This window comes from Hyla sarda, chromosome 4, assembly GCF_029499605.1.
Source record: "Hyla sarda isolate aHylSar1 chromosome 4, aHylSar1.hap1, whole genome shotgun sequence".
NCBI classification, from domain to species: domain Eukaryota; kingdom Metazoa; phylum Chordata; class Amphibia; order Anura; family Hylidae; genus Hyla; species Hyla sarda.
This window is the reverse complement of record NC_079192.1, coordinates 70,949,090-70,961,621: the sequence shown is the minus strand read 5'-3', so window position 1 is coordinate 70,961,621 and position 12,532 is coordinate 70,949,090. Positions and strand designations below refer to the sequence as shown.

General features: G+C 39.6%; 1 protein-coding gene across 4 annotated transcripts in view; it reads left to right on the top strand.

Moving 5' to 3' along the window:
• The window catches only part of LRRTM4 (leucine rich repeat transmembrane neuronal 4), a 681,074-nt gene extending 672,256 nt beyond the window's left edge, over nucleotides 1–8,818 (top strand). For all 4 annotated transcript variants that reach the window (XM_056571383.1, XM_056571380.1, XM_056571382.1 and 1 more), the window contains one exon: nucleotides 7,754–8,818. Coding sequence is in view for 2 of the 4 variants with exons in the window: in XM_056571380.1 (XP_056427355.1) it covers nucleotides 7,754–7,841 (88 nt within the window). In the remaining 2 variants the exon portion in view is untranslated. The remainder of the gene's footprint in view (nucleotides 1–7,753) is intronic.
• Nucleotides 8,819–12,532: the final 3,714 nt, after the last annotated feature.

Here is a 12,532-nt window from a genome sequence, read left to right as displayed (position 1 = left end):
GTGTCTGACAGATTTTTTGAACAGTGGTCTGTGAAAATGAAAAATGTTATTTTTCATTTGCACAGCTCAGTGTTCTAAAAATCTGTCACACTCCAGTGGGGTGTAAATGATCGCTGAACCCCTTATTAAATTTTGTGAGGGGTGTAGTTTCCAAAATGGGGTCACATGGGGGTCCACTGTCCTGGTAGCACAGGGGCTTTGTAAATGCACATGGCCCCCGACTTCTATTCCAACCGAATTCTCTCTCCAAAAGCCCAATGGCGCTCCTCTTCTGAGCATTGTAGTTTGCCCGCAGAGCCCTTTATATCCACATATGAGGTATTTTCATACTCAGAAGAAATTGTGTTACAAATTTTCGGGGGCCTTTTCTCCTATTACCCCTTATAAAAATGAAAAAAAATTAATTTTTCATATTCACGTTCAACTTTAGCAAAAATGTGTCAATCACCTGTGGGGTGTTAAGGCTCACTATACCCCATGTTACATTCTTTGTGGGGTACAGTTTCCCGAATAGTTTGCCATGTGTGTTTTTTTTATTTTCATTTTTTTATTCTTTTTGCTGTTATGGCACCATGGGAGCTTCCTAAATGAGACATGCCCCCAACAACCATTTCAGCAAAATTCGCTCTCCAAAATCCCATTGTTGCTCCTTCCCTTCTGAGCCCTCTAGTGCACCCACAGAGCACTTTACATCCACATATGAGGTATTTCCTTACTCGAGAGAAATGGGTTTACAAATTTTGGTAGACATTTTTACCTATTACCCCTTGTGAAAATGAAAAATTTGGGGTAACACAAGCATTTTAGTGAAATTTTTTTTTTTTCATTTTCAAGTCCAACTTTAGTGAAAATTCATCAAACACCTGTGGGGTTTTAAGGCTCACTGTACCCCTTGTTACGTACCTCGAGGGGTGTAGTTTTCCAAATAATGTGCCATGTGTTTTTTTTTATGCTGTTCTGGCACCATGGGGGCTTCCTAAATGAAACATGCCCCCCAAAAACCATTTCAGCCAAATTTTCTCTCCAAAATCCCATTGTCGCTTCTTCCCTTCTGAGCCCTTCACCCGCAGAACACTTTACATCCACATATGAGGTATTTCCTTACTCGAGATAAATAGGGTTACACATTTTGGGGGAAATTTTTAACTATTACCCCTTGTAAAAATGAAAAAATGGGTCTACAAGAACATGTTAGTGTAAAAAGTAACACCTAAAGTGAAACACCTAAAGGGCTAACAAACTTTCTGAATGTCATTTTGAATACTTTTAGGGGTGCAGTTTTCATAATGGGGTCAATTATATGATATTTCTAACATAAAGACTCTCAAATTCACTTTGAAACTGAACTGGTCCCTGAAAAATTCAGATTTTGAAATTTTCATGAAAAATTGGAAAATTGCTGCTAAACTAAAAAGCCCTCTAATGTCTTCAAAAATTTAAAACATGTCAATTTTATGATGAAAACACAAACTATACATATTGTATATGTGAATCAAGTGGAATGTCCACTTTCCTTACAGTCAGAGAGCTTAAAAATTCAAAAAATGCTACACTTTCAAATTTTTCATGAAATTTTGAATTTTTTCACCAAGAAATGATGCAAGTATTGAAGAAAATTTACCACTAACATGAAGTAGAATATGTCACAAAAAAAATAAAAAATCTCAGAATCTAATTCATAAGTTAAAGCATCCCAGAGTTATTAATGCTAAAAATGACAGTGGTCAGATTTGCAAAAAAACGGCTGCATCCTTAAGGTCAAAACAGGCTGCGTCCTTAAGGGGTTAAAGGGGGTCACATCACCATATTTCGAGTAATAACTCTATTAAAGTATTCACAAAATACCAGAAGATATCTACATACCCTATATTTTCCCCACACTGTATCATGAATAAATAAAACTTAAAGGGGTACTCTGCTGGCTAGCCTTCCAGCTGAATTTGGAACATTTAGTTTTAAATGCTGTGCGAATGCTGCGGGGGTTGGCCACGCCCCCTCGTTCCATCAGGACACGCCCTCATATACAAGTCTATGGGAAGGGCGTGGCCGACCCCCGCAGCGTGCTCACAGTGTCCAGAACATTAGTTCCAAATGCAGCCGGAAGGCTGGCCATAGGAGTACTTCTTTAACTTCAATTATAATCTATGACTAAAACTAAAAACCCAAGAGAAAGAAAGAGACAGCAAAGGATTATATGTGCACAACCATGGTTTAATGACAAACCAGGCAAACAATTAAAAACTATTAAAAACACACAGACATCAAGGCTATACCACAATAAGCTAAATGCCGATCCTCCTAGAACCAGCTATACATCAGGTGTGGGTGAATATAAGTAATTCTAAGTAACTTTGTATGAATTAAAACAAAACATAAATGTTGCTGTTGGGAAGGTAATACTCTCAAATAACTCTGCTATATGAGTACTGGTCCTTTGCTGGCCTTTTAATTCTTGGCAGAGATGTCAAAAACTCAAGTTTTACGAAAAGTGTAACTGTCACCTCTGTAAAAGTTAAGAGGGTTCAGGCACCGTCAGCTAGGAGATGGGATAGACGATACCTTCAATTACTGTGGCTGCGGTTTGCAAGCTTATTTTGGTATTCTTCTCTAATTCAGCCGAACAGTTGGAGAGGCCAGCCCGGTAGCAGCAGCATGCCTCCTCCTCACCCTTACTGGATGATTGACATACAGGGCGGGAGAGGGTCAGGCGGGGAGGAGGCTTGCCATTGCAGCTCGGCCGGCCTCTCCGACTCCTAAACTGGATTAGAAAACAATGCCATTATAACAATATAACTAGTAAGTAAAGCTTCCGCCTGTCCCGACTCCTAATGCCCAGCTACTGGTGGCTGCCCCTCCATACCTTCTACAGAGGTAACAGTTACACTTTAGAGACTTTGTCTCATTGCAGACAACCCCTTTATGAATGCACCCCGATTACCCCAAGATCTGTTTGCACGTCCTCTGCAAACGTGATTTTGCCAAGGGAAGCAACAGCAAGATGTTTCCCTACTAGCAGTTGCTGCAGAGTATATGCTTTATTACACAGTAGCCATTCAGATGAATGACCATGAATTTCCACTGTGGACCATAGGGACAGGTGTTTTGTGCATGACAGGGTTGTCTGAACATCCCCTTCAATAAACATCACTTTTTTTCCCCCTTGGGTCAACATTGCATGCTAAAAAGTTGAATTAAATTGACTTGTTATTTTTTTTTCAACTACATTTCATATATCATTTCAAACTTGCGCTGACACATATGGTTCCATTAAATTTCCTATGAGTATATGTATAATTTACAATGTAAGTTTACCTTAAGTGAACCTACAAGAATGCATACAAGCTGTGCATAAAAGACTCACGTTGATTGACAACCTACAGTCCGCCATCTGACAGGCTGTTCTCAGATTTTCTTAGTCACCAGGACAGCACAGTATGGGTCCTAGTGCTTGAGAGCGAGACACCACTATGCCTAGGAAGGATCATGTTGCGAATACTAGTTTCTTCCACACAAACTTAACCCTTGTTCTTCATCAATACTTTCAGGAACTTAATTAAAATAAAAATTTCTCATCACAAAATAATGTACAATAGATCCATTGAGGAATGAGTTGAAGAATTCCTAATAATTAATAGAGCATTATGCCTTTGTGTTATTATTTGTATTATTGTATGAAACCTAGTTATTCGCTTGGAAAGTGTGAGGGAGGGGGGTAATTGGCCTGAGCAGGCGGGAGAAATCATTGTACATACAGCAGGGGCCGCCTCCAGGGCACATAAGGGTGACTGTACTGTTGTCTTTCAGGCACATATGTAAACTATTGCCAGGGATCCCCACAATTGGTGTACTACTTGCTTGTAGTCTTTGAAACAGGAAATTATGGCTCTTGATTGACGGATTCAGAAAGGACGACACGATTTGGAGCAGAAACTTAGCTTAAGCTTTACCATTTCCACATTTTCAACAACATCATTTGATGACCTTCTGTCACTAACTGTATAACCTATATTTGTCTATGCAGGGACACTATGTGTTTGTTATGTAAAGGAAGTCTTCTATGTGTTTTGATATTGTATTGAATGGGTTTCATAAGAAATTGGAATTGGAATCCACAGGATAGGGCATAAGTAGCTGATTGCTGGGGGGGGGGGGGGGTGTCTGACCACTGGGACCCCCCACAATCTCCGGAATGGGACCTGGCTGTCAGTGAGGAACACATTGTCTACTGGTAGATGGCAAGCACTCTTTTCATTTCTATGGGAGCGCCTTTGATGCCTGAGTTCTGTACTCGGGTCTTTTTGCTGCATCCATAGAAATGAATGGAGCACGTTATTTGCCGCACATGTGCCTCACTGAGAGCCGGGTCCCATTCCGGAGATCATGGGGGGGTCTCAACTGTTGGACTTCCTCGCGATCAGCTACTAATCCCTATCCAGTGGATAGGGAATAAGTTATTTTTTGCTCTCCTATAAACAAAGTAAATGAAACATTAGGATATAAATATTAACTTTCCTGGAACACTTATCTGGTGTCATATAAAATGTTGTCACTTCCTAAACATATTTGTACATAGTTTTATCTTAGGTGGGATGGGAGGTGGCAAAAAGTTAGACCCAGCTACCTAGTGTCCAGTACAAGATATATACATATATAATTATATGTTGCCCCTCCCCCTATATGTACTATTGCACAAGCTCTTGCTAGAATACAGTACTACATAAATATTACCTAAAAAAACAGCATGGCATGCAGCCTTTCTCAATTCCGGATCCTAAATCCCCATCTGTCTCATGGGGACAGAATTTCATGCATAATATTCTTAAGAAAAAAAAGCAAAAGCGAAAAAAATTATAAACACATTGTCGTGACAATACTTTATGGGACGCTTAATTGTATTTTGTCATGCGCTCTTCTTTAGGATGATTTATTCGGAACAAATTTGCGGTGGATCCTGCATAGCATATCTAATTGGTTGATGCAGTAAGCAAATATAAATTCTGCATAGAAATGGAGTAATAACAGGATAATTACAGACACTTCCATTTCTACCTATATTTCTGAGCACAGCTTATTATCCACGACTCCATTCTCTTTCTCCTTTTAATCTACAGTATGTCAGTTGATGTTACAGTATATGCCACTTATATTATTGTCTGCCTCATACGTTGTAATGGTTAATTGTAGCACATATGTTAATTGTTCTCTTTTTTTTTGTAGCAGTCAGAAATAAATTCATATTTATTCAGAAATCTAGATTTCAATTAAGCTGTTCTAATTACAAATGAATTGTGATGTAATAGAATACTGGGATTTCAAGAAAACATGTGTAGTTGGGTACAATAGGTTATGTTAGGTTAGCTTAAAACTCCTGCAGTGCAGAGATGTACATAGAAGAGAAGGGGATCCATAGCAAAAGCAACTGAGCCCCCTTTATGGTGCTGTGTTTATCCACCCAGGACTGAAAGCCAGTTATGGGCCTCCCATTCATACCCTTTCTATTAACCTTTTGGCCAATTCCCCAAGTATTGCAGAGGTTCTTACCACCACATAGCAAAGGTAATGTTAGTGAACCATAGTTGTATCCAGAGCTTGTAGCTTCTGGTCCCAATGCAAAACCTTTTACAGGGAACCATGCCGACCTTGTGCCATTTATACTAATGTCATCTACATATAGGCAGAGGTGCCCCAGTGTGACTGCTACCTCTGCACTCTCTATTGTTACATCCGTGGCTGTACACCCTATCTCCAAAAGCCCCATAGTGGCTGTGTGGTTACCAGCTGTATGCCCTTATACAATACAATGCTAGAAAAAGGGTCTTACAAACCCCTATATACATGTGAAGTAAAATAAATCAATGCACATTTTAACATATCTATCAAAATGGATTTGTTAGAAAATGTTGTCCGTGCAATGCAAAGGGTTAAATTCCACACCAAATCAGCAAGTAGTCTACCACACTTTCATTTCCAACAAGGAAAATGCATACAACCATGAAGCAGACCTAAAATAGTCAGAAATATACTATGTTTGGTCTATGTAACAGTACAAGTACACTTTAGTATATGTTGAAATATCTTTATATATGTTCCATAGCACAAAAATTCACATCGGCACTCACCTGTTAAAAATTAACTTTTATTTCTACAGCTTCATAAAACAAAAGCTGGCCTTGGTGGGATCTGGAAACAGAAAAAGCAAAAGCCGGAGTTGCCCTCCCAGCTCCGGCTGTTGCATTTTCTGTTTCCCGATCCCACCAAGGCCGGCTTTTGTTTTATGAAGATGTAGAAATAAAAGTAAATTTTTAGCAGGTGAGTGCCGATGTGAATTTTCTTGCTGTGGCTTCTATGTGGATGTCTATTTTTCACACATCGTGCACCCCTGTCCTCCGGTCCTTGCACTCCCCCTCCGTGACTGTATGTTTAATTTTGTGTTGCATTACATGACGCTGAGTGGTGCCGTCATATCTCTCCTCTACTGCCTCAGTATCTTTATTTATGTGATGTACGTTTTTGTGTTTTTCTGTTTTTCTGTCTTTGGATCTGTTCACACACAGTTTTTTGTGTTCTGAGCTGTGTCTGTTCTAATTCTTCCTAGGCTTGGAAGAGTTAATGCTTTCACCCTATTGCAGTTTGGGTGTGGCTTTAAAACCCCAGCTTGGCCTATATTCTATGCTGGTGATTTGTGCAATTCTGACCATGTCTGTTTATCATGCACCTTGTATTTATCATGTCATATTTCTGAGTTTTAATCATGGTCAATAGTTCTGATAATTCTTGATATAAGTCTGTAGAACTTTTGTCAGATTTTAGGAGTTTTGTATGTCCGTTCTGCTTTAGCCTTGAATCTTAGTCTGTGTTCACACTGTGAGTCTTGCTGGTATAATTACTGTTCTCGTACCCTGGTTCCTCCATTTGGTGGAGTTTGGCTTTGTATAATTCATGTTTTGGTATCCTGATCTGCATTTCTCCTTGTTGTGGAGTTTGGTTTTTCTTGTCCATTTTTATAGAGTTCATGATTGCTGATCTTATGTGTTTTTAGTACATACACTGATGATAGTGTACAAAATCACTTATCTAGAGTTTCCTCTGTACATTCCCAATGGTCTATAGTGTCCTCTGTACTTTATCACTGATCTGTGTCCGTTTATGTTAGTTTGATCGTTTATATTAGTGTTCTGTGTCCATTGGGAACAGTGTTCTATTTTCTTGATCTGTTTAGTGTTTTACATTCAGTTCATCTGTTCATCCCCTGCATATTCTGGTTTCTGCTTTATACTTATTCCATTAATTCATGTCTGCCATTTATCTTGGTTCCGGTTTCTGAACTCTATGTTAGTACACTTCATCCTGCCCTGTTTGCCTGTTTATATTCTGTCTGGTATATCTGCTTGTTGGGTGGTTTCCCCATTATTTTACATTGTATATTATTATTTGTTTTACGCCCTCTGCACTCTAGCTCAGGTAGGGACTGGCACCGTGGTTGCCGATCCGCTGTTTAGGGCGGATGGGCAAGTAGGCCAGGAGAATATTATTAGGGACAGCTTAGAGCTCACTCTCCCTGTCCACCCCTGGTCATGACAATATAACTCTGTTTATGTGCATACTGGTAACAGAGCCCTAAAAAATGCTTTTAATGCAAGTTTACTGTTCATTGGGATCTTCTTTACAAAAGTTATCAAATAATTGTATGATAACCAAAAAAATTCTTCATTTTCTAAGGATCCTTATGAAATATATTTTTTTTCTTTGCCAGATTCCACGGCACATCAAGACTCTACCATACTACAGCTATGACCAGCCCATGGTCGGATATTGCCAGACACACAAGACACTCCTTGTAAATAAGGGCTATGATGGGACATCTCGAGAGCAAAGAGAAACCACCAACCTAGAGCTTAGTAGGGACCAGAGCTACATCTCCACCATAGCTCGCTCAGCAGCACCTGCCATATACATTGAGAGGATTCCAAACCAATAACATCAGGAGTCTTGTTCCTGGATTGTGCATCTTGGGAGAGGAAGAATCGGTGGACAAACACACAGTAACAGATTACAGTTGTTTGGAGTACCCTGGAGAAAGAAGTTGTGTGCTTGTATTATCAATAAATAACGCAAAACTAAAAACACTGAGCACGGAATAGACTTCTGTTTGCAGGGCCATGGAACATTCATGGATGAACTAGGAACAGCATGGGGTTTATTCTGGCTTTAAAGTATTATCCTAAGCCCCACTGGTGTAAAAAAAAGAAAACATAATTAAAGTTAATAAAATAAAAAAAAAATAAAAAAAATAAAGTAACACTGGATCCACGCAAAGGATTTCTTAACCAGTTTTGGATCCACTTCCGTTAAATACGGGAGAAATATCTGCTTGTACATTTGGTTTCTTTTTTTCTACACGTTGCATGGTTCCAATACAGATGAACCAAAATGGGGAGACTTTGGGGATTTCGGGGTAGGGAATGCTTCTTGTTTCATGTCGAATAACCCAGTGGATCTCTTTGAACTGTGTTTCTTTCCTGTTTTCCTGTTAGAAAGGTTTGCTTTTGATCAGACTACCAACCACAGGGGACAGCGTTGGGAGGAGACCAGCCTCAGCCACTCTGGTGGTTAGAATCACGGAAAAAAAGATGTGCAGTGGGAAGCCGTCATCTGGCCCCTTCATACATTCAGACATATAAGGATTATCATTCCCATATTGGTTTATTTGGATTTTATTGACAAGGTTAAATCACAAGAGTATAATTTTTTTTTAAATACTATTATGATCAGTTATAGCTTTTTGTGTAGTTTTTATCAATAAAAAATCTGAAAAACATTATGCATAAGGTACATATTGTTCTGGTCCCAATGGTGTATATGATGTTATTGAGAATATTCTTACTTGTGGATGACTTTACAATGGTTCTACATTGGTGATCTGTAGGGTTGGGGCACACATTGGGGTGGATTTACTGAGAGTGGAGTGGAGTTTTCTTTGTGTTTTTTTTTTTTTATTCCCCCAACAGGTATTTTTCCAAAGCTCAAATCCATCACACATTATGTGGGAAAATTAGTAAATATGTTGGAATTTTTATTAATTGCTGGGGACAAGCCCCTATTGATGAGACCAGCCCCCGTTTCCAGGCGCCTATCACAAATTGTATCACATGCAGCATGCAATACAACACAAGGAAAAACTGTCGGGAACAGGATAGTAAATAGGGGGCCACAGTGTATACTCTGTGGATTTTCAGCACAGATTTCCTGTGTGAAAAACTCACAGGATGGGATCTTAACTTGTTGGGGATGGAGGGGTGTATCTGTATCAGAAGGATTTTTAGGTGCAAAATTGAAAAGGTTATGATTTTTAAAAGGTGAGGAGGAAAAAACAAAAGTGCAAAATGGAAAATCCCCAAGTGGTTAAAGGGGTTTTCTGTCGATGATAACCTATTGTAACATTAGTAAATAAAGTTATTTTACTACCTTCCTGTGTTTTGGCTGAATTCCTGGTAAGAGTGTCCACAGGAAAAGGACATCCATTAGAGGAAGTCCATTAAACAGGAAGTTAGGCTGATGAAGGCAAGAGAGACATATTGTATCAGAAGCAAAAGTAAAGCATGAAAAACCATAGAGAGGTAGTACAATAACTTTTACCAACATTTGTTGTAGAAAAAAAATATTGTCAGGTAACCCATTCAAAAGGGTTATCCAGTCAAAATATTTTATTCAATATAACAATTAGAGATGAGCGAATTTTCCAAACACTTGATAGGGGTGTAGAACACAGTTCAATTCACTCATCCCTAATAACAGTATATGTGCCTAGGCTTGGCTCCATACAAAAAAAATGATACTTACCTTTATTGCTCCCCCACAACCTTGTTATCACGGCACCCAGTCTCCAGTGAAATTTATTTCTTGATGCTGCTTATAACACATCACTCAGCCAATCACTGGTGATATACCATCTGCAGCTCCAGAAAGTAAAGTTCACTTTACTTTCAGAGACTGGGTGCCGAGATAACAAGGTTATGGGAGAGCAATGGGGTATTGTCTTTTTTATGTTAAAGGGGTATTCCGGGCTTTACTAACTTTAACTATCCTGCCCATTATGAAGAATTTTGCTAGTTCTACATTTACTTGCTATATGGCTCTGCCGTGGATTGTCTACTTTTTCTTCTTTATATTGTCCCCCCAGCTCTAGCGTTTCAGTTCAGGTCTTGATGACGTTCGTCTAACAATCCTTTGCGGCTCAAGGTGGCAGCTGGTATCAGGGGGCTTGGCTATTTCTTGTATTTCTTCACAAGCCAGTCCCCTGATGACGTTAGCAGTCCATCTGTACGTCCCATTTTGCCAGTGTTCCCTGTGTTCCCGCATTCGGCAGAGTGCCGAGATCATGGGACACCGGCACGTCAGGATATACAGATGGACCGCAAACGTCCTCAGAGGGCTCGCTTGTGAGAAAATACAAGAAATAGCCAAGCCCCCTGATACAAGCTACCGCCTCGAGCCGCAAAGGATTGTGAGATGAACATCATCAAGACCTGAATGGAAACACTAGTCCTGGGGGGACCGTATAAAGAAGAAAAAGTAGACAATCCACGGCAGAGCCGTATAGCAAGTAAATGTAGAACTAGTATAATTCTTCATAATGGGCAGGATAGTTAAAAGTTAGTTAAGCCCGGAATACCCCTTTAACAAACATAAAGGCATTTTTCAAAGCTGGTCTATGGCATCCCACTACAAGTGATATGTCCAGCAAAAAAGAAAAAGTAAGAAGACATATTGTCGGGGGAATATCTTTGACACTGGGACTAAATTATGTAGGAGATATTATCTCGCTAAGGCCTCCATTATGTCAGAAGGATAATAATACCATAAATCAGTCATGAATTGTTAATTATGGTCAACAAAATTATAAAAATATTATGACCTTTATGAATTACCAAATAAATACAGAAAAATGCAATTCACCTTATATAGGTACATCTGTATACTTTAGTGATATGCAGAAATAAAAATAATGATTCCAGTTTGTAATGTATACATTTCAATACAAAACGCTGCAATAAAATGGACACTTATTTGTATATTGTTAAAAAAAATATATATTACACAGCAGCAGACAGAGCATGCCTTCTGTCTCCCAGAATTTTATATGGGCAACAGAACCTTGTTGTATGGTTAATAAATAGTATGATAGCATCCTTAGGGCGCGTGCACCGGGGCTGAGAGGAAGCAGCTGCAGGAGTGGAGTGAAGTAAGAGACGAGCCGCAATGCGAATCCCGGCCACTCCGGCAGTCGGGGACAAGGGAATGCTGCGCTCATGGCCACAGACTTTATGTGGCCAGAGCACAGCATGTCACAGCAATGCTCAATGAAAAAAAGAATAAAAAAAGTAGCCTATTTAAGAAAAAAAAATAGCTTGCCCTACAGTGCCACCTTCTTGTGGCTGCTTCCTCTACAATCAATGTCTGACCCTTAAAGGGAATGTGTCATCAGAAAATAACTTGTTTAAATCTATTTTTTCATTTTGCTATCTATATTTTATAATAATACTAAAAAAATCTTAGTTTCCTTTCTGGCCACTAGGGTTAAAACTAAGCTCAGACTTCCTGTTCTGTAGAGATCATTGCCCAGTAATGCCTTTGTTCTCAAGAGATAGGAAAGTAGAGAGATAACACAGGATCCACCACCATTTACAACGTAGATCAGCATGTAGAATAACCTCTAAAAATGTCTCCAGTTTATCTGCACAGGACAAGTCATGTGTATGCTACATGGGTCCTGCAGTACAGCATATCACTATGTTCTGTTAAAACAGTTGAAGCAAGATGGCAGCCCCTATAATAATGTACAACATTTTTTATAAAAAATCAGAAAATAGAAAGAGATTAGAAAATAAGAAGACATTTCAGTATCTTAAGTAAAAAAAGCCTTAAAACATGATTAGGGATTATATGTCAAGGCAAAATTCCCTCCAAAAGAGGGTATCCAGTATAATCTCCAGTCATGTTTTAAACGAAAATCTGTCACCAGTGTCACTAACTTGCACTAACCTGTTGGTACCAACAGGTAGTGCAGGTGACACTGATGACAACGGTACTTACCTTGTCCAGTTCCGAGCAGGGGATCTCTGATAATCTCCTCCGTTAGCTTCAGCTCCAGGCCCGGCTTGGGGCATGGGTGATGTCACCGCTGCTGTTCTCTAGCAGAAGCACCCAGAAGAGAGAAGCAATGGCTTGGGGCAAGGGCAGAGCTTATTGATGTCACTGCTGTTGCTTTCTGCCAAGTCCTGCTGCTAGAGAACAGCAGCGGTGATGTCACTAAGCTGCGACTGTGCCCCAAGCCTGGTTCCGAGTTGAAGCTAATGAAGGAGATTACCAGCGATCCCCTGCACAGAAAAGGACAAGGTAAGTACCATTGTCATCAATGTCACCTGCACTACCTGTCGGTACCCACGGGTTAGTGCAGGTGATACTGGTGACAGATTTCCTTTAAAGTGTTTTAAATGGGTACTCCTCTGTCCTCTCTCCTGTCTGATAGTAT